The 27,278-nt window shown below is 36.5% G+C and overlaps 1 protein-coding gene across 11 annotated transcripts in view; it reads left to right on the top strand.

The window, feature by feature from the left end:
* The window catches only part of LOC128219605 (cytosolic phospholipase A2-like), a 64,436-nt gene that overhangs the window by 4,886 nt on the left and 32,272 nt on the right, over positions 1–27,278 (top strand). Inside the window, exons 1-2 of one of the 11 annotated variants that reach the window (XM_052927456.1) lie at positions 24,023–24,063; positions 24,871–25,237. The exons of 2 other annotated variants lie outside the window; for them this stretch is intronic. In XM_052927456.1, coding sequence (XP_052783416.1) covers positions 25,227–25,237 — 11 coding nt within the window. In that variant the 5' untranslated portion in view covers positions 24,023–24,063; positions 24,871–25,226. Of the gene's footprint in view, positions 1–16,888; positions 16,982–24,022; positions 24,064–24,087; positions 24,268–24,318; positions 24,512–24,854; positions 25,238–27,278 lie in introns of those variants that run through there. 8 more of the 11 variants (XM_052927450.1, XM_052927449.1, XM_052927452.1 and 5 more) reach the window with 8 other exon arrangements.

Genomic DNA, 27,278 nt, shown 5'->3' with positions numbered 1-27,278 from the left:
CATCTCCCATTGTTTATTTATGTCCTCAATTGTTTCACTAAGATTTAAAACTATACTGGAAAAAAACATGTGTATTAACGCATCGTGCTGACAAAGTGGGTGGTTTGTAAACCATTATAGTAGTCACAGGATTCTGAATATAAGTGTTAGAGCCATTATCAAATAGCTGTCATATTTAAATTCCCAATTTGGCTTTAAAATTTGTTCAACTCACCCTTGGAGATGTGACGGCGTCAAGTCATAATGCAGCCATTATAGGGCGCGGGCTCACATTTATAAACTTGACAACGATAACAATAACAATATTGGTCATTATCACAGTTTTCGGCGTAGTGGGATGGATTTGTATCACTTGAAACACATTAAAGATGTGAACTTACGAATGGTAAATAAACGGGTGCGGATATAGGAATAAATCTTATTTTGGGATGTTAACATGTTATAACAGTCAAGAGCAGCTATTTACTGCCTAGTGTTAATAAGCTACATGTACAAACTGTTATAACTTTAAGAAGATCTAAGACACAGACACGTGACCTTCCAAGAATACGTCAATACAATACATGTGACAATAACATTCTGTTTTGTTCTGTTCCATGTTCACAACACAGAATGGAAAATAAGTCAGAAATTTTGGAATTGAGATTTACTGTGTATATATTAAAAAGCAATGATATTCATAACAACAGGGTGAAGTAATTAAATATCTGGAGTGATTCTATTTTCACGAATATACTGGGAAATATTAGTGTTTTTTCGTTCAGTTATAACGAGAATTTAACAACTCTTTGCTAGATATGGGACAAATTTTCGGTCGGAAGAAAGCCGAAAAAAGAGTCAAAGATAAGTGTGATTCTAAGGGAGGTAATCACTGCAAACAATGCGGGAAACTTGAGGCTAAAAAAATCAAAACAAAAACGTAAGTATCGTGTGTGATTGAGTTACAGTTGTCTCCCTTTGTGAAAGTTGGGAAAATTAACTTATATAAACTGTTGAATATTTTCTTAAAATCTGCTAAACTATCTAATGTACTTTCATATTACCATATCTTATAGACACTTTCGGTGAGCGATCTACAGGAAATTTTACACTCTTCTTTATTTTTACATATATTTTACAAACACCATATGTATATTATTTTGCATATTTATAATGTTCTTCGATGGCAACGTGGTTACTGTTGAAAACTCAACGTCACAATAAAATACCTCTTGAGAGATATATATTTTATATAACATTTTAGACACAGCCTATTGAAAAAACATTTTAACTAATAATAATAGGTTGATTGAAAACAATTAAAACATATTTCTACCTGTTCCTAAACCTTCCATACAGGATAGACTAAACTGTACATAATTTCCCGCCGTTATACGTTGAGTTATCTATTATTACAGGGACTTTATCAATATATCTTTATTTCCTCATTGTATATAAAATATAAACACGTATTATTAATACATTAGAATGTAAAACATACATACAGTTGTATTATATAGCACGTTATATAACGGTTGCTCTTCACGATGATTTATTTCATATGTTTTGCATTTGGGCAATAAATGTTATATCATTTACTGCTGAAGAAAATGTTATGCTATGTTACATGTAAGATGACGGTGAAATGAGCTCTACCTGTCATCTTAATATTGCTGATTTATAATCAAAAGAAGTTTGTACATTTATTTTAAAAGCTACACTCTCAAAGATTGACAGTTTTGACAGTTTTTAAAGAACAAAATGTCTCACAGTCAGCTCATGTTGGCATCAATGCCTTCATTCAAGCGATGCATGGTGACTGACATTCAGCTCATGTCGGCATTAATGCCTTCATTTAAGCGATGCATGGTGACTGACATTCAGCTCATGTCGGCATTAATGCCTTCATTCAAGTGATGCATGGTGACTGACATTCAGCTCATGTCGGCATCAATGCCTTCATTCAAGTTATGCATGGTGACTCACAGTCAGCTCATGTCGGCATCAGTGCCTTCATTTAAGCGATGCATGGTGACTGACATTCAGCTCATGTCGGCATTAATGCCTTCATTCAAGTGATGCATGGTGACTGACATTCAGCTCATGTCGGCATCAATGCCTTCATTCAAGTGATGCATGGTGACTCACAGTCAGCTCATGTCGGCATCAATGCCTTCATTCAAGTGATGCATGGTGACTCACAGTCAGCTCATGTTGACATCAATGCCTTCATTCAAGCGATGCATGATGTCTCACAGTCAGCTCATGTTGACATCAATGCCTTCATTCAAGTGATGCATGGTGACTCACAGTTAGCTCATGTTGACATCAATGCCTTCATTCAAGTGATGCATGGTGACTCACAGTTAGCTCATGTTGACATCAGTGCCTTCATTCAAGTGATGCATGGTGACTCACAGTCAGCTCATGTTGACATCAGTGCCTTCATTCAAGTGATGCATGGTGACTCACAGTTAGCTCATGTTGACATCAGTGCCTTCATTCAAGTGATGCATGGTGACTCACAGTCAGCTCATGTTGACATCAATGCCTTCATTCAAGTGATGCATGGTGTCTCACAGTTAGCTCATGTTGACATCAATGCCTTCATTCAAGTGATGCATGGTGACTCACAGTCAGCTCATGCTGACATCAGTGCCTTCATTCAAGTGATGCATGGTGACTCACAGTTAGCTCATGTTGACATCAGTGCCTTCATTCAAGTGATGCATGGTGACTCACAGTTAGCTCATGTTGACATCAATGCCTTCATTCAAGTGATGCATGGTGACTCACAGTTAGCTCATGCTGACATCAATGCCTTCATTCAAGTGATGCATGGTGACTCACAGTTAGCTCATGTTGACATCAGTGCCTTCATTCAAGTGATGCATGATGTCTCACAGTCAGCTCATGTTGACATCAGTGCCTTTATTCAAGTGATGCATGATGTCTCACAGTCAGCTCATGCTGACATCAATGCCTTCATTCAAGCGATGCATGGTGACTCACAGTCAGCTCATGCTGACATCAATGCCTTCATTCAAGTGATGCATTGTGACGCAGTGTCAGCTCATGTTGACATCAATGCCTTCATTCAAGCGATGCATGGTGACTCACAGTTAGCTCATGTTGGCATTAATGCCTTCATTCAAGTGATGCATGGTGACTCACAGTCAGCTCATGCTGACATCAATGCCTTCATTCAAGTGATGCATTGTGACGCAGTGTCAGCTCATGCTGACATCAATGCCTTCATTCAAGCGATGCATGGTGACTCACAGTTAGCTCATGTTGGCATTAATGCCTTCATTCAAGTGATGCATGGTGACTCACAGTCAGATCATGTTGGCATTAATGCCTTCATTCAAGCGATGCATGGTGACTCACAGTTAGCTCATGTTGGCATTAATGCCTTCATTCAAGTGATGCATGGTGACTCACAGTCAGATCATGTTGGCATTAATGCCTTCATTCAAGTGATGCATGGTGACTCACAGTCAGATCATGTTGGCATTAATGCCTTCATTCAAGTGATGCATGATAACTCACCAAAGGACATATCTCAATTGTTTGGAAAACAGCCTAAAATATCACTTTCCTTAAAGTGTTGGTAATGCTATAAGCATACATAATTTGACTCAAAGAAATAAACAGTTTTTTTGTTTTGTTTTTTAAAATGCTCAGAATCAGCTGACTTTGGAATCAACGCCCTAAGTTGAGTTATGTAAAATATTAAACTCACAATATTTTTTTTCAGTTTGCCTTTCGCGTATGTAATCCATTTTTATCCGAAATGTTCGAACGTAAATATAACAACAACAACAACAGCAACAACAACATAATTTTATTAAGAATTAAGCATATCCAGCTTATCATCATTTACATAAATCACAAAGAATGGCATACAACACCAATACCAAAAAAATGCATTTCATCTCATGTTATTAAACGAGAGAAATAAATGATACAATATTCTATTGCATAATGTTACTGATAGTGTCTCTTAATTTAGAGGCTTTAATAATATATACAGCTATTTAATGCGGGAGCTGTTTACTTTTTACATTTAGTAGTTTAACCAATTTGAACATTCTAGGCCTGTTTGTAAAAGAAGAAGGGATAAGGTTCTCCTTAAGCCACTGTATACATCACATACTATCTCCTTTAGCCACTGTATACATCACATACAATCTCCTTAAGCCACTGTATACATCACATACAATCTCCTTAAGCCACTGTATACATCACATACAATCTCCTTAAGCCACTGTATACATCACATACAATCTCCTTAAGCCACTGTATACATCACATACAATCTCCTTAAGCCACTGTATACATCACATACAATCTCCTTAAGCCACTGTATACCTCACATACAATCTCCTTAAGCCACTGTATACATCACATACAATCTCCTTAAGCCACTGTATACATCACATACAATCTCCTTAAGCCACTGTATACATCACATACAATCTCCTTTTCTATCTTTTCTTGGTGTTCATGTGTATCTGCCCCTTTCAATATTTAGCTTATGTGAAGATGTTTTATGGTAGAAATGGACCCTAAATGGCCCTGAGCCAATAAACGAATACACAGGAAATTGGCCCCTGCTGTGACACCAGTGCAATGTTTGGTATGATAATCCACTGCTGTACATCTCCTGCTAATTGCACTGGTGTCACAGTAGGTGCCAATTTCCTGTATATTTGTTTATTGTTTTATTCGTTTTATAATAGTATTTAATGAACATGCAGATTTGAGTCCTTTACTGGCCAAGTTTTCAATACCCTTTCTATATGTGCCCCTTGAGGTCATTACAAAACCTGGGTAAATTTTCTACCACTTCGATTTGGCATCCTTTATACATGAATACTTCACGCCCAGTCAGTTATATATGATTATTAATAGTGATCATATTATAGTTGTCGTGTCTCACATTCAAACCTATTTTGTAATCATTGTATATATTTTTAATTGAATTATATTTGATCATGTATTGAGGAATACGATTGTGTTCAAATTACTTAATAAATGTGTTGAATCTTGAATCTATATAAAAAAAACTGCGATCTGATCTTTTGTTAGCAGTCTTTTATCACTGGTTTCCTCCCATTTACGCAATATATGACTAATTCAAGGAAAAAAAATGTCAAAACGGTCAGCCATTGTCGTTCACCGGAGTGATGATGTTATGCGTACATGATGGAACATCTGATAAATGAGAATGCGGTGAGTAAGAGGGCAGGTTTAAAGCTGCTTAAATTATAAGTCCGCTCATAATTATGGTTGCATGTTTGAATGTGTGTTTTTTTATCGTCTCATTAGATTGAAATACCGTATTTCATGAACCTTTCTTTAAATAAAACAGGATATCCTTCATAGAAACCATTATTTCGACATGTTTTCATCAATGTTGGTAAATTCAGACTATTGTATTAATTGTGTTACATTGTATTTGGGAGTAGGAGTGTATCTTTCAAGGATACAGTTGGTTTTCGCACCTCGAAAGCTACCGGATATATCAAAGATATGGATGATTGGTATAAAATACATTATGCAATATACACAAAGCCCGTACACGATTATAGGCAAGCATGCGTGACAATGCATCTATATGGTATTATTATTGAAACAATGTTAAAATAAACAAAAACCTTAAAATGCAGACAAAGGTCGCCGCCGGTCAGAAACCAATAATTATTTATCTGATAGAGATTTGTATCGATACGTAATAAAACCGTAAAGTGATTTGGCAAATGGTTAAGGTTCTTCCGTTTGGGGTTTTAAAGTATTATACCAGGATAATATTATACATTGGCGACAGGAGGATAGGAATTATATGTAAACAGCAGATTTTTGAGTATTTAGGCACACTAACTTAGAAAGGTTTAGAACAATGACGTCATTTTCTATTTCTTTTATTGAACAGTAGTTGAACAAAATAATCAATTAAGCGTTAGATAAACTTTGTGTTTTTGGATATATTCTGACATTATCGTGCCATGGAGCAAGATTGGTTGGAGCTGATTTCTGCCATTAAAAAGCGAAAGTGGTCGTAAGTAGATATTTACTTAAAGGCCTAGTTTAAGCCTTCTACAAGTGACCCCCCCCCCCCTAAAACCGTGTATAGTACACAAGTTCTGTGCGTTGATCTTAATCTATATTGCCTTGTTCTGTCTATCAGATCTCGTATTTGAGTATCCTGCTGTGCAGTTTAAGTTTTGTTATAGAAATAGTCAACCCTTTATGGCTCTGAGCCAATAAGCAAATACACTGGAAAATGTTATTATCAAAATATTGAAAACTTATGTATAGCTGGAGGGCACGTGTTCCTATCTTGATTTGCTGTTTCAAGAACTACCAAAACTAACCTTGCACATGTATATACAACCAATGTGCATTTTTGTATATATAAACGTATCCGCAAAGGTCCTTTTTTCCTTACTGGCCCTTCTTGCCTCTAATCTGCAGAGCTCCGTTTTTTTCCTTACCTGGCTCTTCTTGCCTATAATCCGCAGAGCTCCATTTTTTCCTTACATGGCCCTTGTTGCCTCTAATCCGCAAAGGTCCTTTTTTCCTTACCTGGCCCTTTTCGCCTCTAACCTGCAGAGCTCCGTTTTTCCTTACATGGCTCTTCTTGTCTCTAATCCGCAGAGCTCCGTTTTTTCCTTACCTGGCACTTCTTGCCTCTAATCCGCAGATCTCCGTTTTTTAGTTACCTGGCTCTTCTTGCCTTTAACCCGCAGAGCTCCGGTTTTTTACATGGCTCTTCTTGTCTCTAATCCGCTGAGCTCCGTTTTTTCCATACCTGGCTCTTCTTGCCTCTAATCCGCAGAGCTCCGTTTTTTCCATACCTGGCTCTTCTTGCCTCAAATCCGCAGAGCGCCGTTTTTTCCGTACCTGGCTCTTCTTGCCTCTAACCCGCAGAGCTCCGTTTTTTCCTTACCTTGCCCTTCTTGTCTCTAATCCGCAGGACTCGGGTTTTCCTTACCTGGCTCTTCTTGTCTCTAATCCGCAGAGCTCCGTTTTTTTCTTACCTGGCTCTTCTTGTCTCTAATCCGCAGAGCTCCGTTTTTTCCTTACCTGGCTCTTCTTGCCTCTAATCCGCAGAGCTCCGTTTTTTCCTTACCTTGCCCTTCTTGTCTCTAATCCGCAGAACTCGGTTTTTCCTTACCTGGCTCTTCTTGTCTCTAATCCGCAGAGCTTCGTTTTTTCTTACCTGGCTCTTCTTGTCTCTAATCCGCAGAGCTCCGTTTTTTCCTTACCTGGCTCTTCTTGCCTCTAATCCGCAGAGCTCCGTTTTTTCCTTACCTGGCCCATCTTGCCTCTAATCCGCAGAGCTTCGTTTTTTCCTTACCTGTCCCTTCTTGTCTCTAATCCGCAGAGCTTCGTTTTTTCCCTTACCTGGCTCTTCTTGTCTCTAATCCGAAGAGCTTCGTTGTTTCCATACCTGGCCCTTCTTGTCTCTAATCCGCAGAGCTTCGTTTTTTCCTTACCTGGCCCTTCTGGTCTCTAATCCGCAGAGCTTCGTTTTTTCCATACCTGGCCCTTCTTGCCTTTAATCCGCAGAGCTTCGTTGTTTCCATACCTGGCCCTTCTTGTCTCTAATCCGAAGAGCTTCGTTTTTTCCATACCTGGCCCTTCTTGTCTCAAATCCGCGGAGCTTCGTTTCTTCCTTACCTGGCCCTTCTTGTCTCTAATCCGCAAAGGTTCGTTTTTTCCTTACCTGGCCCTTCTTGTCTCTAATCCGCAGAGGTTCGTTTCTTCCATACCTGGCCCTTCTTGTCTCTAATCCGCAGAGCTTCGTTTTTTCCTTACCTGGCCCTTCTTGTCTCTAATCCGCAGAGCTTCGTTTCTTCCATACCTGGACCTTCTTGTCTCTAATCCGCAGAGCTTCGTTTCTTCCTTACATGGACCTTCTTGTCTCTAATCCACAGAGGTCCGTTTCCTTTCTACCTGACCCTTCTTGACTCTAATCCACAGAGGTCCGTTTCCTTCCTACCTGGACCTTCTTGTTTCTAATCCACAGAGGTCCGTTTCCTTCCTACCTGACCCTTCTTGACTCTAATCCACAGAGGTCCGTTTCCTTCCTACCTGGACCTTCTTGTTTCTAATCCACAGAGGTCCGTTTCCTTCCTACATGGACCTTCTTGCCTCTAATCCACAGAGGTCCGTTTCCTTCCTTACCTGGACCTTCTTGTCTCTAATCCACAGAGGTCCGTTTCCATTCTACCTGACCCTTCTTGACTCTAATCCACAGAGGTCCGTTTCCTTCCTACCTGGACCTTCTTGTCTCTAATCCACAGAGGTCCGTTTCCTTCCTTCCTGACCCTTCTTGCCTCTAATCCACAGAGGTCCGTTTCCTTCCTACCTGGACCTTTTTGCCTCTTATCCGCAAAGGTCCGTTTTGTCGTTACCTGGCCCGTCTTGTCTCTAATCCACAGAGGTCCGTTTCGTCCCTGTGCGGATATAGGAATAAATCTTATTTTGGATGTTAACATGTTCTAACAGTCAGGAGCAGCTATTTACTGCCTAGTGTTAATAAGCTACATGCATACAATACATGCGACAATAACATTCTGTTTTGTTCTGTTCCATGTTCACAACACAGAATGGAAAATAAGTCAAAACATTTGGAAATGAGGTTTACTGTGTATATATTAAAACGCGTGGATATTCATAATAGCAGGATGAAATGATTAAATATAAGGAGTGATTCTTTTCTCTTCTTTCAATTAGAGGTGCCTATTTGAATATGTATTTTTTTGTATTATCTGGATGCCTTTATTCATAACAAATATTCATATGGATGAGAAACGTTTGTTTCGTTTTGCATTAGTGTTTTAAATGGCATGCTCACTACAAATGAATATTAAAGTGACACTCGTATTTAAAATCAATACATACACATTTAACGATCAAAATTATTGAGTGATAAACCTTTAACTACTTATATTACTAAATAACGCATTTATGGAAAAAAATATACTGCTGTAACAAGATTGTAACCGTGTATTTAATAGCTGAAAACGCAAAAATATTAACTGGTGAGTGCTAAAATATTGACAGTGATCAATTAATTATGTTACATCGTATTTTGGAGTAGGGGTGCATCCTTGAAGGATCCAGTCAGTGTTCGCACCTCGAATGCTACCGGGTATATCAAAGATATGGAAGCTTGGTAAACAATACATTGCGCAATATATATAAATCCCCTACACATTTATACGCAAGCATGCGTCATAAATGCATCTATTTGGTATTATTATTATTGAAACAATGTTAAAATAATCAAACACCCTTAAAATGCAGACAAAAAGTCGCAGCCTGTCAGAAACCACTAAATATTTAAGGAATGAATTGCGGGGTTGATGTCATTATCGGGGTATGAACGCAATTGTGCTGGTCAAAGCGTGTGAAGTCTGAAGGACTCTACACGTTCTTTGACCCGCCCAATTGCGTTCATATCCCCGATAATGACATCAACCCCGAAATTCATTCCTTATATTTACACCAAAAGTTCATTGTTTCATTCAAGAATTGTACAAAAAATACTTCATTTAATTTAAGAAAACCTTTCACTAATCCTTTCTTACCCATTCCGTAAATAGAACGACCCGACTGTAACCGGAAACATTTTTTTTCAAATGACGTCACAATATTGCGGGAAAAGATCAACCACTTGAAATCACTTTTAATGTAAAATATAGCACTTATGGCAACAATACATTTAAAATATAATAAGTTCATTTATATTTTACGGGATCTGCTGGCACAATATTAACAATAACAAGATCAATAGTTTTCATGTACATTGTTATTCGATGAATTACGATCAGAACATATCGGAAGATTTTGCGTTCATCGTTTGATAAACGCAATTGTCGAATTTCATTTAAGGAATGGAAGTTGAGGTGTAAATATTTATCTAATAAATATTTGTATTCATGCGCAAAAACAGTAAAGTGATTTGGCAAAAGTTTTGGTGTTATTCTGTTTGGGATTTTTAAGTATTATACCAGGATAATATTATACATTTGCGACAGAAGGACAGGTATAATATATAAACAGTAGATTTTGAATATTTAGGCACACTTACTTAGAAAGGTTTATAACAATGACGTCATTTTCTATTTCTTTTATTGGACTGTAATTGAAAAAAAAATTAAGCGTAAGATAAACTTTGTGTTTTGGGATATATTCTGACATTATCGTGGCATGGAGCAAGATTGGTTGGAGCTGATTTCTGCCATTAAAAAGCGAAAGTGGTCGTAAGTAGATATTTACTTAAAGGCCTAGTTTAAGCCTTCTACATGTGACCCCCCCCCCCCCTAAAACTGTGTATAGTACACAAGTTATGTGTGTTGATCTTAACCTATATTGCCTTGTGCTGTCTATCAGATCTCGTATTTGAGTATCCTGCTGTGCAGTTCAAGTTTTATTATAGTTATAGTCAACCCTTTATGGCCCTGAGCCAATAAACAAATATACTGGAAATTGGCCCCTACTGTGACACCAGTGCATTTAACAGGGGGTGCACAGCAGGGGATCATCATGCCAAACATTCCTTAAACTAGGCCTTTAATGAATTCTTGTAACGCATTAATAAGTGTTATTATATGGCCCGTCTTGTCTCTCATCCACAGTGGGTAGTTTTGCCTATTATACACAGTGGGCAGTTTTGCCTATTATACACACTGGGCAGTTTTGCCTATTATCCACATTGGTCAGTTTTGCCTATTATCTACAGTGGTCAGTTTTGCCTATTATCCACAGTGGGTAGTTTTGCCTATTATCCACAGTGGGCAGTTTTGCCTATTATCTACAGTGGGCAGTTTTGCCTATTATCCACAGTGGGTAGTTTTGCTTATTATCCACAGTGGGCAGTTTTGCCTATTATCTACATTGGGCAGTTTTGCCTATTATCTACATTGGGCAGTTTTGCCTATTATCCACAGTGGGCAGTTTTGCCTATTATCCACAGTGGGTAGTTTTGCCTATTATACACAGTGGGCAGTTTTGCCTATTATCCACAGTGGGCAGTTTTGCCTATTATCCACATTGGTCAGTTTTGCCTATTATCTACAGTGGGCAGTTTTGCCTATTATCCACAGTGGGTAGTTTTGCCTATTATCCACAGTGGGCAGTTTTGCCTATTATCTACAGTGGGCAGTTTTGCCTATTATCCACAGTGGGTAGTTTTGCCTATTATCCACAGTGGGCAGTTTTGCCTATTATCTACATTGGGCAGTTTTGCCTATTATCTACATTGGGCAGTTTTGCCTATTATCCACAGTGGGCAGTTTTGCCTATTATCTACATTGGGCAGTTTTGCCTATTATCTACATTGGGCAGTTTTGCCTATTATCCACAGTGGGCAGTTTTATATTTTACATGTATTCGCAGTTGTCCGTTTTGTCCCTAACATTGCCCTTTTTGTAAAGTCCATGTTTGTTTTGGGCCGTTTTATCTCGAATTTCTGCAATGGTATGTTTTATGACTTATATTGCCGGTGTCGTACAGTTCATTTTTGTGTTTGGCCGTTTCGTCTGTTAACCGCAGAAGTCTATGTTGTGCATAAAAAAGTCCATTTTAACGGAGGTCCAGCTCGTTTCTTATTCGGATTTTATATTGATCTCTCAGTATTTTGGTAGTTTATTTTACGGTGGCACGCTTTTGTGTATAGCCTTGCCCGTTCTCTCATTTTTGTTGGGTGTCCACACAATGTGACGTTGTCGAAAATCCAGGGGCTTTATACAATAACTAAAATAGCAATGATACAACATGTACCACTATGTGTTGAAAATGCACCCTCACAGAGTGCAGTTTTAACAATAAAGTAAAATCAAAACATGTTCAAACAAAAACTGTTAAAATGAACAAGTAGAATAGCAGGTAAAACTCCTAAAAGAACCAGTGTCCCTATCAAATATAGAGTTGACATGCTTTATTTTTGAGAACCGAAATTTTGTTTAGGAAACTACGAAAAAGGAAACACTTCGGCTTAAAATGTGCCGAAACAAACGCTATTTTACGCCTAAAACTGGTAAGATCCAACTCTGGTGAATCTTGTGAAAATCCTTCGTCCATCTTAATCTATAAAACCCGTTCGTATTTTTATAATGCTATAACAAATACAACACTTTACATACATGTATACAGATTTAGGTCAACCAGACAAATTAGCCATCATCAAAGACGGACTATTAGTCGCCCAAAACGGTCATCATTCGTTCATATAAATAGTCAAGAAAAGTAACTCGAAAATGTTGGGCAAATTAAGATGTGTAAGGTTGTAGCCCGTGTTTTTTATGCACACACTCATCACCGTCAGGTACGGAATCATATTAGAGCCATCGCGACCCCTTGCCTCGCCTCATGACCCCATGCCTCGCCTCATGACCCCATGCCTCGCCTTATTAATTGCCTCAAAACAACACAGCGACACATGTTTGTTACCTTTTCGATTTTTTTTACAATCTTGTAGTACTTGTTATAGGAAAAACTATTCTGTTTTCATTTGAAATTCGATAAAAAATATGCGAAATTTGACATTTACTTCGGTACACCTTTTTAAAAAAAAAAAAAATCTGGGATATTTTCAAAAAGCGGGGGCGGAGGTGGGGGTCGCGATGGCCCTTATACGATTCCGAAGTCAGGCCTCAATGGATAAACAAAACATGTGTGGTTTTATGATGAAAGCTTAAACATTTAATGTCCCACCAGAAGACATTCATTTTTATGCCGAATGTCTAATGACACGACCTTCATATTTTTATTGTCCGGAATGTGATTGATTGATTGATTGATGGATGGATGGATAGATGGATGGATGGATGGATGGATGGATGGATGGATGGATGGATGGATGGATGGATGGATGAGGGATGGATGGATGGATGGATGGATGGATGTGTTTTGGGTCGGTGAGTGAATTGATGAGTGAGTGAGCGAACGACCTGCGAACGAACGATCGAACGAACGAATGAATGAATTGCCACGTCCGATTTATAAACATTTTGGTTCTAGTCATATTTATTGCCATGATCTTCGATAGTGATACAACCTTTTGTATCGCAAATGCTATAAAAAAGGTAATGGCAATGTCGTTTTGAAATTTATGACCGGATATTTCTATGGCAACGGGGACAATACGGATACAATCCTTATATCAAATGGTAGAAATCGTGTGATAGCTTTCATATCTAGCATGAAGTTGCGAGATCGAAACCACATAACGTGATTCAACCTTAATTGTAACAATTAAAATCCAAGTTATCATAGAAATGCGATATTCACTTGAAGAATAGTCTAACAATTCGGCCGTTGTTCAGGGTCTCTGATTACAAACAACCTCAAGTCTGAGATCAGACTCAAGAGGCAAAACTGCAAATCTTTTCATTGTAACATTCTTTAAAGTTGAGTTGTGATGATGAAATTAGCTGAATTTTATAACTATTTGAAATTGTTCAATCAGTCACATTTATTTTTGTAAATGAAGGAAATAAAGGCGATTTTATGTAAATTCAGAAGCATGTTTTTCTGAGTCTGAGTCACGCGTACTCTTATGATCTGCAGTATTCCTAAAAAGATTTTAAAAAACAACTGTTACAGCTGTGTGTGTTATTATTAAATATATGAGCGCATTGTAAACTGCTTCCCCTTTAAAAGTTTACAACTATGTTGTTGATTATATTTTACCAAATCATTTCTTTTGATGTCAGAAGTCAGCCGTTATTGATTTAAATCAGGTGAATCGGTAGATATATACTGGCTCGCCCATCTAGTGTGTAGTTAACACAGTAGTATGCAGCCACTTAAAGGGTTTATTAGTTTGTACTTACACAAAATTACTGGTTATGCGATTGCGTCGTATCAAACCATTTATTTTTGTAAGTACATGTACATACTATCAACCCAATGGTCACAACCTGGCCATCTTCGGTAAGCTTCGGGATAGACTAGGAGGGACACAATCGTTCAATGCGTGGGAACAGAATTTGAAAATGAACTTTCAGGACCAATAAAATGTTAAAACACGAATAACATGTTTTCAATATGGGCGCCGCCATGATGGACTATTTTTAAAGGCCCGTATTATCTCCGAGGTCATATCTGTGGGATAATGGTCAAGGTCTTCCGATTGACTTACAACCTTAACCCATTACGTAGCATGGTGATCTATGTCATTAGACTATTTTTTGACATGAACGAAGGTGGTAATAACTGCAATTGCATCATAATGTGATGGTTTTAGTGGCACTCTTATTCAAAATCACACATTGCACATTATAAAAAAACACTTATTTTGAGTGATTAACCTTTAACTACATACTAAATAATGCATTTATGGAAAATATCAATAACTGATTACAAGATTGTAACCTTGTATTTAAAAGCTGAAAACGAAAATAATAGTAAATCATTGGTGAGTGCTCAAAGATTTACTTTGATCTACTATCGTCTCATAAGCTAGAAATACCGTGTTTTCTGCACCTTCCTTCTTAAATAAAGTCGGTGTCCTTCATAAGAACCATTATTGTTTACATTTATTCATACCTTTTTGATATATTTCAACCATCGTTTTAATTATGGTAAATCTTATCTGAGTGCATCTTTCAAGGTTATACAATGCATTTACCAAAATAAATGGTTAACCAGCTATGTGGTAACGAGTATATTTTGTACACTGGCTCGGTTTCTGTTTAAATATTCTGAATCACCTAATTAAAATCAATAACGGCTGACTTCTGCTTACTTCAATAATTAAACGGCATATTTGAAAATACTGCCATCCCATTGGACAAAATATAATTTCACTCAATAAAATTCTAGTAGCCACAATTGTGGGCGTTAGGTGGGAGGGGGACTATCATTCGAACACTTTCAAGATTCCCTGTAACCAGGAGTCTTCCAATACCACACATAGTAAAAACAAATAAATGAATATTAAAGTGACATTCGTATTTAAAATCAATACATACACATTTGACGATCAATTTTTTGAGACAGAAAGACAGAGTTGTTTATTGTCGTAAACATGTAAATAACAGTTTCTTGACAAAACATGATACTAGTATGTCGAATAATAATAATTATGGTCACAATGATACATGGCAAAATAAGAAGGAAAAGAAAAGAAAAAAATAAACACAGATAAAACATAATATAGATTATTATTTTAATACAAATGGTAAATATTTAAATTAAATGTAAATGCTTACTACATGTATATGCAATACCAGGATAATAGGGATTTGGGAGGCTAATGTAATATATTACTATATAGACTAGATCATATTATTGATCACAGGATTTCTTAAAAGAAATGCTTGGTTTATGAATTTACTTAGATTTCTTGTTTCGACTTTATTTTGCGATTTCATTAATTCAACAAATTGGTACATACTTGGGTTTCTAATATAGATTGATTTAATCAACTCCTTTCTGATATTGTTATACACAGGGCATATTATGACAAAGTGGTATTCGTCTTCTATATCGTTAGAGTTACACAGTAACAGAGTAATACACCTTTAACTACTTCTTATATAATGCATTTAAGTAAAAAATATTAATTACTGATAAGAAGATTGTAACCGTATATTTAATAGCTAAAAACGCACAAAGTTTAAACGACTGACGAGTGCTAAAATATTTTTCAATTAACGGTAGGTGGAAATACCCTGTTTTATTAACATTTCTTTCAAATAAAACACGATATCCATCATAATAACCATTATTTCGACATGTAGTAGTTCATCTTTTTCGGTAAATTAAGACAATTGTATTACATCTTATTTAAGAGTAAGAGTGCATCTTTGAAGGATACAGTTGTGTTCGCATCTCGAATGCTACCGGGTATATCAAAGATATGGATGATTGGTATACTATACATTGTGCAATATACACAAAGTCCCTACACATTTTATACGCAAGCATGCGTGACAATCTATTTGGCATTATTATTGAAACAATTTTAAAATAAACAAACGCCTTAAAATGCAGACAAGAGTCGCTGCCGGTCAGAAACCAATACATAGGATTTGACACGAGTTGTCATTTAATTAATACAAGATTTTATTAAACGAGTTCATGAAATTTGTTAGTAAGCGAGCCTCTGGCGATGGTCTAGCCACCATGGGATGTGTAAGGGAAAGCATGTGCTGCAGAATTCGTATTTGTGTTTTTGGTAAACATCAGCTGATTAAACTGGCAAGCAAATGGCATTGATTGCATATTGCCGGTGTTTGTCAAGGTGGAGATGTTTGAAATGTTCTTGTGTTGTTTGTCACTTTTAAATGTGGCTGTATACTTGTTGACTGGAATTTTCTGTGACTAGTGATCTGAATTATCTGGTTGGCGGAACATTGTTATCAGAATGTTTTTGAACAAGATGCTTTCTGGCACTATGATTTGTAAGCCATTTGCCTCCCGGAAGTCCTACAGATTCATTATTAAGGTAAGTATTTGGCGTTTAAACCATTTTGTTTACAAACAATGCGGAGAGATATCTATGTCGCGTGTAATTACTTTAGCAATTGAAAATGTCTGATACGTTATCTTACACATGTGTAAGATACAAAAAATGTAATGGGTATATTACACCGAAAACAAGGGTAATCATGTGAATCATATTTATCTGATAGAGATTTGTATTGATACGTAATAAAACCGTAAAGTGATTTGACAAAAGGTTAGGTGTTCTTCCGTTTGGGGTTTTTAAGTATTATACCAGGATACTAATATACATTTGCGACAGGCGGATAGGTATTATATATAAACAGTAGATTTTGAGTATTTAGGCACACTAACTTAGAAAGGTTTAGAAAAATGACGTCATTTTCTATTTCTTTTATTGAACAGTAGTTGAAAAAAAATAATTAATTAAGCGTAAGATAAACTTTGTGTTTTGGGAGATATTCTGACATTAACGTGGCATGGAGCAAGTTTGGTTGGAGCTGATTTCTGCCATTAAAAAGCGAAAGTGGTCGTAAGTAGATATTTAGTTAATGTATATTTATAACGCATTAATAAGTGTTATTATTGAAAACATATGTTATACATGGAGTGCACGTATTCCTCTCCTGTGAACTGTACAACGATTTGCTGTTTCAAGAACTACCCCAAAAAACTGATACCCTCCAATATTGGTCCATAACATCTTAAACCCGCATAGGTCCGTTTCGTCTTTACCAGGTATTTCTTGTCTCTCATCCACAGAGGTCCATTTCTTCTTAATCTGGCCCGTCTGTCTCTCATCCAAAGAGGTCCATTTTGTCCCAATCTGGCCCGTCTTGTCTCTCATCCACAGAGGTCCATTTCATCCTAATCTGGCCCGTCTTGTCTCTCATCCACAGAGGTCCATTTCGTCCTAATCTGGCCCGTCTTGTCTCTCATCCACAGAGGTCCATTTCGTCCTAATCTGGCCCTTCTTGTCTCTCATCCACAGAGGTCCATTTCTTTATAATCTGGCCTGTCTTGTCTCTCATCCACAGAGGTCCAATTCGTCCTAATTTGACCCGTATGTCTCTCACCAACAGAGGTCCATTTCGTCCTCATCTGGCCCGTCTTGTCTCTCATTCACAGAGGTCCATTTCTTCCTAATCTGGTTCGTCTTGTCTCTCATCCACAGAGATCCATTTCGTTCTAATCTGGCCCGTCTTGTCTCTCATCCACAGAGGTCCATTTCGTCCTAATCTGGCCCGTCTTGTCTCTCATCCACAGGAGTCCATTTCTTCCTAATCTTGCCCGTCTTGTCTCTTATCCACAGAGGTCTATTTAGTCCTCATCTGGCCCTTCTTGTCTTTAATCCACAGAGGTCCATTTCTTCCTAATCTGGCCCGTCTTGTCTCTCATCCACAGAGGTCCATTTAGTCCTCATCTGGCCCGTCTTGTCTCTCATCCACAGAGGTCCATTTCTTCCTAATCTGGCACTTCTTGTCTCTCATCCACAGAGGTCCATTTCTTCCTAATCTGACCCTTCTTGTCTCTCATCCACAGATGTCCATTTCGTCCTCATCTGGCCCGTCTTGTCTCTCACCCACAGTGGGCAGTTTTGCCTATTATCCACAGTGGGCCGTTTTATCTTTTACATGTATTCGCAGTTTTCCGTTTTGTCCCTTACATTGCCCTTTTTGTAAACTCCATGTTGGTTTTGGGCCGTTTTATCTCGAATTTCTGCAATGGTATGTTTTTTTATTGATATTGCCTGTGTCGTACAGTTCATTTTGGTGTCTGGCCATTTCGTCTGTTAACCGCAGAAGTCTATGTTGTGTATTTTAAGTCCATTTAAACGGAGGTCCAGTTCGTGTCTTATTCGCATTTTATATTGATCTCTCAGTATTTTGGTAGTTTTTTTGACGGTGGCACGCTTTTGTGTATAGCCTTGCCCGTTCTCTCATTTTTGTTGGGTGTCTCTACACAATGTGACGTTATCGAAAATCCAGGGGCGTTATTCAATAACAAAAACAGTAGTTATACAACATGTACCACTATGTGTTGAAAATGCACACTCACAGATGTAAAATGTTAAACACAAACCACATGTTTTCAATATGGGCGCCGCCATGACGGACTATTTTTAAAGACCCTTATTATTTCCGAGGTCATATCTGTGGGATAGTGGCCTAGGTGTTCCGATTGACTTACAACCATTACCCATTACATATCATGGTTATTTATGGTTAAAGGTTATACAATGCATTTACAAAATAAATGGTTAACCAGCTATGTGGTAACCAGTATATTTTGTGCATTGGCTTATTTTCTGTTTAAATATACCGAGTCATCTAATTAAAATCAATTACCGTTGTCTTTTGCTTAACTTCAATAATTGAACGGCATATTTGAAAATACTGTTATCCCATTGGACAAACACTAATGTTTTAATGGAGCCGTATTGTTTTTTTATAACGTTCAAAAAGGATTCCACCTATCGACATCTGATATAGCTGGCGCGACCGCAACATACTCACCTAGTAGCCACAATTGTGGGCGTTAGGTGGGAGGGGGATTATCATACGAACATTTTAAAGATTCCCTGTAACCATGAATCTTCCAATACCAGACATAGTAAAAACACTCATAGGCGTTTTTTAAATGGACTTATTCACATAGGGACTTTCTCAGAGAAATAACGATGGCCGCGAAATGGTTTATCCCTTGATCAAATATGTTATTTAAAATGTCCTTACATGTATTAACAAGCACCAACATCCACAAATCGTCAACTTTTCATTTTGTCCAATGAAGAGGCAGTATTATTCAAGTTTTCCAGTTTATTCATTTCCGTAAATCAGCAGTCTCTCGTCACTGATTTTAATCAGGTGAGTCGGTAGATATACACAGTGGCTGGTCTAGTAAGAGGGTAGTATACGCAATATTCTGTACAACACTAGAAATAAAGATTGTTTTTATGTCCCTACACAAAAACAAATGATTAAGCAACTGCTTAGTTCAAACAGCCATTTCCTGGTAGATACAAAATCTAAGCCTAAAATCATTCAATTTTCAATAGCGAGTGTTATCATTGATACAAGCATTGTGTGAACATTTCACATGCAATCGTTTGTCAATGTTTGCCCCTGAAAGACGCCAACAAGTCCCTTTATCTCCCTTTTTTGCTATTTTTTTGTATAAAATAAGTTCCGCATATTAACCGGTTTTGATGAATTGATTCATGTTATATGAACTAAATAGATTTGTTTAATATGTTTGCGACTTATTGCTTTGTTTTGTATGACAAGCACCAATGTATACTTGATTTTATGAATGACAATTTGGGGAATAAAACAGAGGCCATAAGATACGCTTTTCATCAAAAAGAGAAAGATAGCGCGACCGCAGGCTTTCAATCGAAACATATATTATGTAACAGATAATTTATGTTCACGATTAAAGTGTTTTCAAAACATACAAACGTCAACAATGTGACTCAGCAACGGCTACATTCTACTGATACATGCCCAGTAATCGGTTATCCGTCCTAGTGTATGCGATGCCCGCTTGGAGTTGCTGTTGTCGAATTAGTATCTGATAACTTCCGGTTTACTTCAGCGGTACACTGTTGATAAACTAGCGAAGATTTTGAATTAATCGCAGCATGGCTTCCAAATTTAGCACGTTATCTAAAGGTGCACTTAAAACGGGGTAAGGACGACGGCATTCTTAATAAGGATTTAAATAGATTGCAAAACTCAATGTCTCCTTATGCATTCGCTCATCAAATCATAGGTTACAGTTTCGGACTGTGAAACGAGCAGTTGATATAAATGTGAACATTATCTGTACTACCTTATCACAAAAGTTATATAATGTTTATAATACTACTACTAATAATAAAAACAATAATAAAAATAGTAAATAAATAAATAAATAATATTATTTATAATAATAATAATAATAATAATAATAATAATAATAATGAATAATAAAAATTATATAATAATATATACACGCAAGCTCACACACACGCTGAAACACATGCTAGCACAAACGCAGCCAGCACACACGCACGCACGCACGCACGCACGCACACGAACTTACATACGCACACGCCGTGTTTTCGTCTGGTATAGGGACTTAACTGTATTAGATGTTGAGTTTGGCAATTCGGGTTCGGATGTTGTCACTCTTTTGCGTTACCAAGCCATTTAATTGGAAAAGCAGGGCGCAGCCCGTCTACCGAACTAACTGTCTAGTAGAGTACACATATATAGTGACATACGTATTTCGGGTGCGAATCCCTCTATATTAGCCTGAATTTTGGTGGAGTGTGTGTATGTAGGCTTATATATACTCGCACACGGGCCTTGCCCATTCGGCGAGTGCTCCGTTAAGATTATTAGTCATTTTAGGTTTTATGGAGCATAGTGCACAGACAGAATGTAACCCTGGTTAGAGCTACCCTGGTTCTTTAACATGCACCAGTGTATAGCACTGACACACGGGACTCCCATTTAACGTCCCTCCCGGAAGACGATTAGGATTTTAGTGATGCGACGGGGAATCGTACCTGCGACCCCTGGATTGATAGTCAAGTGTGTTACCACTAGACCACGGATCCGCCACTGTTTTGGCGGCTGTGTGCGTCAGGCTACGAGAGTAATCAGTCTGTATCTTACAATAATAAAGTCCATTTTCAGGCAAGGGTCGACTAAATATTTTGACTATAACGTTTACCTGACCCTTGGGACGAGGAAAGCATTAAATCAAACCAATCATACAAATTTGCTGGGTTCAAACGTTAGTTTTGTCATATTGTCGATAGAAAAAAATGAATGTTGAACCTCTAGCCCGAGAAAACAGACGTCTCCATTTTCCTGTAAGGTGTATATACTGTTACTTCAGAAAATGTCAGTTGTTTTCTTACTGATGTAAGATTGTCAATGTCTTGAAATCCAATGCCAACCTACTCAAGACTAGTATTTGTTAAAATTTTCGTGGGGGGACTACCCCCAAACCCCCCTTATAGCGTGGGGTGCAAGTCAAATGGTTAACGCCCCCGAAATTACGTCCCCTCTAACACCAAATTCTGGAGGCGCCTCATTATTAGAACGTTAAAAGTTATATTGACCTTCATTTGAGTAATGATCACATATATTTTCACGCTAGAACCTATTCAGCCGCTTGTATGATGTCTTGCATCAAAATTTGCCTTCTTTGGTTAATTCATACTAACAGCACTTTAACTAATTTCAAATTTAGCTTAATAGCCCAGCCTCTGTTTAACCAATCGCTTCACCTGATTAAAATCCAAATTGGCTGCCTAATGTTTTACCAAAATAAATGTACTGCAGGTTTGAAAAATCACTTAAAGATGAAATCTTACTCCCAAATAAGATTTACCAAAATTAATAATATTGTTTTAATTTCACAAAAAGGATAAATGAATGTCGAAAACAATGGTTCTTATGACGGATACCGATTTTAATTTAAAGGAAATGTGTATTAGATATTTCTACCGTATGAGACTATAGTAGATCACAGTAAATATTTTAGCATTCGCATTTCATTTAATATTTTTGAATTTTCTGCTATTAAATACAAGGTTACAATCTTTTTATCAGTAATAAATATTTTCCACAAATGCATTATTTAGTAAGTAGTTAAAGGTTTATCAATCAAAATTGATGTTTGTTATATATGTGTATTTTATAATTAAAATAAGGATGTCACTTTAATAATAGGCCAAGATCTTACTGTAAATGAAATACAATCCGACCTATTATAGATATGTTTAAGTCTTTCTTATTTTCCACCTTAACGAGAAAACGGTTAAATATAGCCAGAAATATCAAACTGCAATGTAATTTAGAAATTTAACGTTTCCTTAAACACTAACTGTATGTGTTTTTCTCGTATAATACATGTAGTATGGCGCGTTCTCTCAGGGATATTTGTTTATGTTATGTTTGTTGCCATGATTATTATTATTATTGTAATGGCCAAAGGCATTAACGAGTATATGCCGCTTTTGTTAATAAACTTTGAGCTTGAACTTTAACCTTGAACATATTATTGTGTTTGGTTTGAGAACTGGGCTGTGCCCTATATTTTAAACTGTTTCATCGAGATAGGCTTTTGTTGTAAATGTATTCCATTGCTTTTATGTGCAAGATTTCCTAAAATAATTAATTAAGATAACATCCCTATTATTTTCGTTGGACAACCTTTTGGCGCACATCTCAGTGAATGGTCATGGCTGGAATGTATATTTGATAGTTTATTAAAGTCTCATCAATACAACATATACACATCACCTATTAAATATACATTAAAATATGCATTGCCACTCAGTATATGAGTTATAAGAGACTATAGCACACACAAAAAAAACATAAAACTATACATTACTTATTTAACATCTAAAATCGATATATACAAAAGTAAGAAACTAGAAACCAATGCTAATCTTGTTTTAAAAAAATGTATGAAAAGGCTGAAATGTTAAAAAAATGTCGTATTTTTGCAATATAGAATATCATAGAATGTACTTTGAATGATATATTTGGTGCCGAAAGGGTTAAAGCTTATACAAAATTCTTTGTATGCATCACTATCAAGTTGAGACAAGTTATTGTTAATACTTCCTTGTGAAACAGAATTGTGCTCCTTCAAATGTTATAATCGTGTTGATGCATTATAATTTATAACGCACGATTATTTAAAGCTGTACTCTCACAGATTGAACGTTTTGACAATTTTTTTTTGTCTTGGAACACCCCATTTTTTTGCAAAAAAATGCACGTAAAACAGTGATACAAGCCTGCTGACAAAAACTCAGATCGCAGATTCACATATTTAAGTTAAAAAATGGATGTTTTAAGCATTTTTCATAAACCGTTAGTAACGCTTTCAGCCATAAAGCATTAATTTTCGAACGGAAATATGAAATTCTGCGATCTGATCTTTTGTCAGTCTTATATCACTGGTTTGCAGATATTAATGCAAAAATTGGCTCATTTTAAGGCAAAAAAAACAACACCAGCAAAAGTTGTCAAAACGGTATATCTGTGAGAGTGCAGCTTTAAAGCAGACGGCTGCAGTGTTTTATTTTATACTTGAAGTTTGAATTTAACCCATCTTGTATCTCGTATTTGAGAACATGTCAGATCCTCTTATTATTTATTTGACAGTGATATAGAATTGATTATAAGATATATTTATTAATATACCACTAAAGGTTTTAACTGTGAATTATGCACGTAAATTGCATTGTGTCCCTCTGTTAATTTGTGTTCAAGCGTAATAATACATTTGTTACTTATTTTTCCTTCTTCTAATAATAGTTTTCGCTTAATCAAATTATAAAAAAATAAGATATTATCCCCCATAAATACCAATTGTTGGATGTAAAGTACATTGTATAATATGTAATAATTAATCACACTTGTTCGGTTTACAAAAAGAATCAGAACATTTCATTTGAATGCTGTTTATAACCCAACTCATCTGTGCGCATGCATTGAAAACCATAAAATAACGCAGACAGCCTAAATCAAATTCAATGCGTTTTCAGTTTACGCAAACTTGACAATACATGACATAGCACTGAAGATATTTGTGCAAACAGTTGAGTTCATATCAGTTTTCAACTTAAGTGTATAGCAATAGAAATATTCGTCTTAACACTGAGTTTAGTGTTCTTCATTTAAAGTTCGGAGTAGCTATGTGTGTTTTATAAGTGTGAAACAAATGTGGTTGTAAAAAATAAATAAATATTTGACAGCATAGTAAGAACGCTCTACTAAAGAGTATCGGTATGCTTGTTGAGTGGTAAATAGCATTAATGAAAATCGGAGTTAGCGAGGTTAAACTCGAGTGAATATAAATCGAAAGGCGATGCATCAATGGCTTTTTATGGTCCAGTGAAAAAATGTTTAAATATGGTGTATATTGGTCGACGATGGATGTGATATGCTTCTAGATTTGTTTATTACCTGCGGAATAGTACGAGTTGGATATATGTTTAGTTCATTTAATCTTACAGCATATTTGTTTCTATCAGGGTTACGTTAATGTACCTATCAATGTTAAGCCCCCATCGGGGTGTGGTGTGTGTGTGGGGGTGGTTGTGGGGAGGGGGGGGGTGGTGATAAAGTGGACGTAAGACCGCGGGTGTGATTTGGACGGTTCCGGTGCGTCCGTCACTGTGGAAATGGCTAGGCTATTATATTTTGCTTAATCAGCTCCTATTCCATCGATTTTCACTAATTTCCTTGCTTTCAGATTAGGGATTTAGACAGTAAATTTTGCAAATTGTCTATATCTACCGGGGAGTGTCCCGCCTTGCATCCCCACCCACTCCTCTCTGCCGCCATCAATCATTGATAGGTGCATGATATGAACCTTTTTTTAGAGTGAAATTTTGCATTTCAGCAATGCATGGTTGATTTATTACACGTAGCTAACTGACTTGAGGGGCTGTTTGTATATACAAGTGATCTGGACGAAAGTTGTATACACTAAATGGGTACGAAATGTCTAAGTAAGATGAAGATTGGTTTATTCGTATTTCTGGCCAAATGTTAAACAGAGATTTCAAATATACTCATCGGAATAAGTATTGACTGTGACCGATTGTTTTTGCTATATATGTCGTGATAGTTTGCCATTAATAAGTGATAATACTGTGAATGTATTCCTACTGGGTGATATGGAGTTTGTGACAACATTTGATAAATATCATCATCATATGTGACATTCAAAGAAGAGGATTACTTACACATCGCGATATGGATATAGGGTATGTATGTAGACATCATTAGCGGATACAGTGGGGGAGGGGTTCGAACACGGCGCCCACCCCTTAAATCATTGAAGTTAAATTAACGTTTTATTTCAATATACGAGATATAAAGTTATAAAGTAATAAAATTTCCCATTACAAAATGCACCATTTCGGACTTAAATTGCGTATGTTTTTTTGTTGTTTTTTTTGTGGGGGAGTGGCTACCCCAAGGCTCCCTTGCTAACAATTTAGACCAAACAAATTTCGGTTTTGAGGACGGGGCACAATCCAAAAGGTAAGGCCCCTTTTTAAGCCCCTTTTAACGTCAAATCCTGGATCCGCCCATGGAAATGTCATTTTGTGTCCACCTCAGTGTTATCAGTTACAAATTGGTTGTTGGTTCGTTAGAATGCTAGTTGTGATAACCAATCATCTAATATTTAAAGCTGTACTCTCACAGATTGGCCGTTTCAACAACCTTTTCATTTTTTGTCTTGGAATGAGCCATTTGTTTCGTTAATGTCTATGAAACCAGTGATATAAAGACAAAAGATCAACTTGCAGATTTTCATAATTATTTACGTTCAAAAAATGCTATTTTATGGCTATAAGCGTTACTAACGCTTTAAAAAAAACGTTTTTCGGCAGTTTTTCAAACAATTGAGATCTGTTCTATTATGAGTTAACTTATACGACTGAATTGAAGGCATTGATACCAAAATTAGACGACGCTGAGATTAAAACTAAAAAAATGTCAACACTATCAATCTGTGAGCGTGTACCTTTAGGTACTTGAATACCACTTTATCAAGATTAAACATCACCGTATCATACTTGACCTACGAATGAAATGATCTTTTTAATACAATTCATTTTTTCTGAATTGACCTAAATATGATTGTAACTTATGCTTCTCGGTATACATATTAATTTAAAATATCTGTATCACGAGACAACAAAGGCATTTCACCTGTTAATATTGTTATGTTAATACCTATATGCTTGGATAACTCGTGCCAAAAACAAGCCAATCTTTGTTGGATTCATTGCTTCTTGAAAAATTTTGAAAGCAGTATGCGTTTACCCTATAATGCACTTTTAAACTTGAACATGCATTAATTCTGCGCATAACATAAATTCAGTTATCTTTGACTAATTGCTAAAGCGCCGTTTAGATATAGCTTATAAAATGAAAAGTATAATGTCGTCTGTATTTCAGTAATGACATTAACGATGTCAGCCAAGCATACATTTGGAATCAACCATACCGAATATATTCAATTTTTTCATGTAACTCGAGCCTTCTATACAATGTATATACGTAATTGTTATTATTATGCCGTTGGTGAATATTAACTATTAATGACGCAGGTTTTGTCGAAAATCTCTTCAATATGACAATAGTTCTAAATGTATCCTGTGCGAAACTAATAGTTGCAATTTATATGTGAGGGTCAATAGTTGTGAAAGATATTTCTATTATGCATCAGCAGTTTTAAGGTAGATGGACCATTAACATGTCGTTAAGTAATGGTTAAAAGTTGCCTTGCATCAAACCATTTAGTTTTGTGAGTACATAGATCAGTCTTCAACTGTTTATGGTCTATGAGTATCTAGTAGGTAAAGGTTGTTTAAAACGAAGCAGTCGCATAACCATTTGTTTTTGTGAAGAGAATTACCAACAATCCTTATTTGTAGTGGTCTACATTTTATTGTGTAAACTACCTACTAAATGAGTCAGCCACAGTTAATATCTATCGCTCTGATTTAAATCAATACCGGTAACGATTGACTGCTGAATTATTGAAATAAATGTATTTGAAAACATGAGAAAAATTACCTTATCATTGGACAAAAACATGTTGACCACTAATTTTGCTTATACCGTATATTGTAGACTATATTCAAATTATAAAAAATGTCAAAATTCAGCATAAAATGTGTTTAATAACTCAACAAAGTTTCGGACAGCTTAGCCTTCCAGAAAATTATTGCAGCCTTTCCCAATGGAATGAATTCAAAATTACAATTCTCATGTGTATTGTGGAAAGGGTTG

The sequence above is a fragment of the Mya arenaria genome, chromosome 15 (genome assembly GCF_026914265.1).
Source record: "Mya arenaria isolate MELC-2E11 chromosome 15, ASM2691426v1".
NCBI classification, from domain to species: domain Eukaryota; kingdom Metazoa; phylum Mollusca; class Bivalvia; order Myida; family Myidae; genus Mya; species Mya arenaria.
The sequence above is the reverse complement of the archived record's forward strand: the minus strand, read 5'-3'. Positions and strand labels throughout refer to the sequence as shown.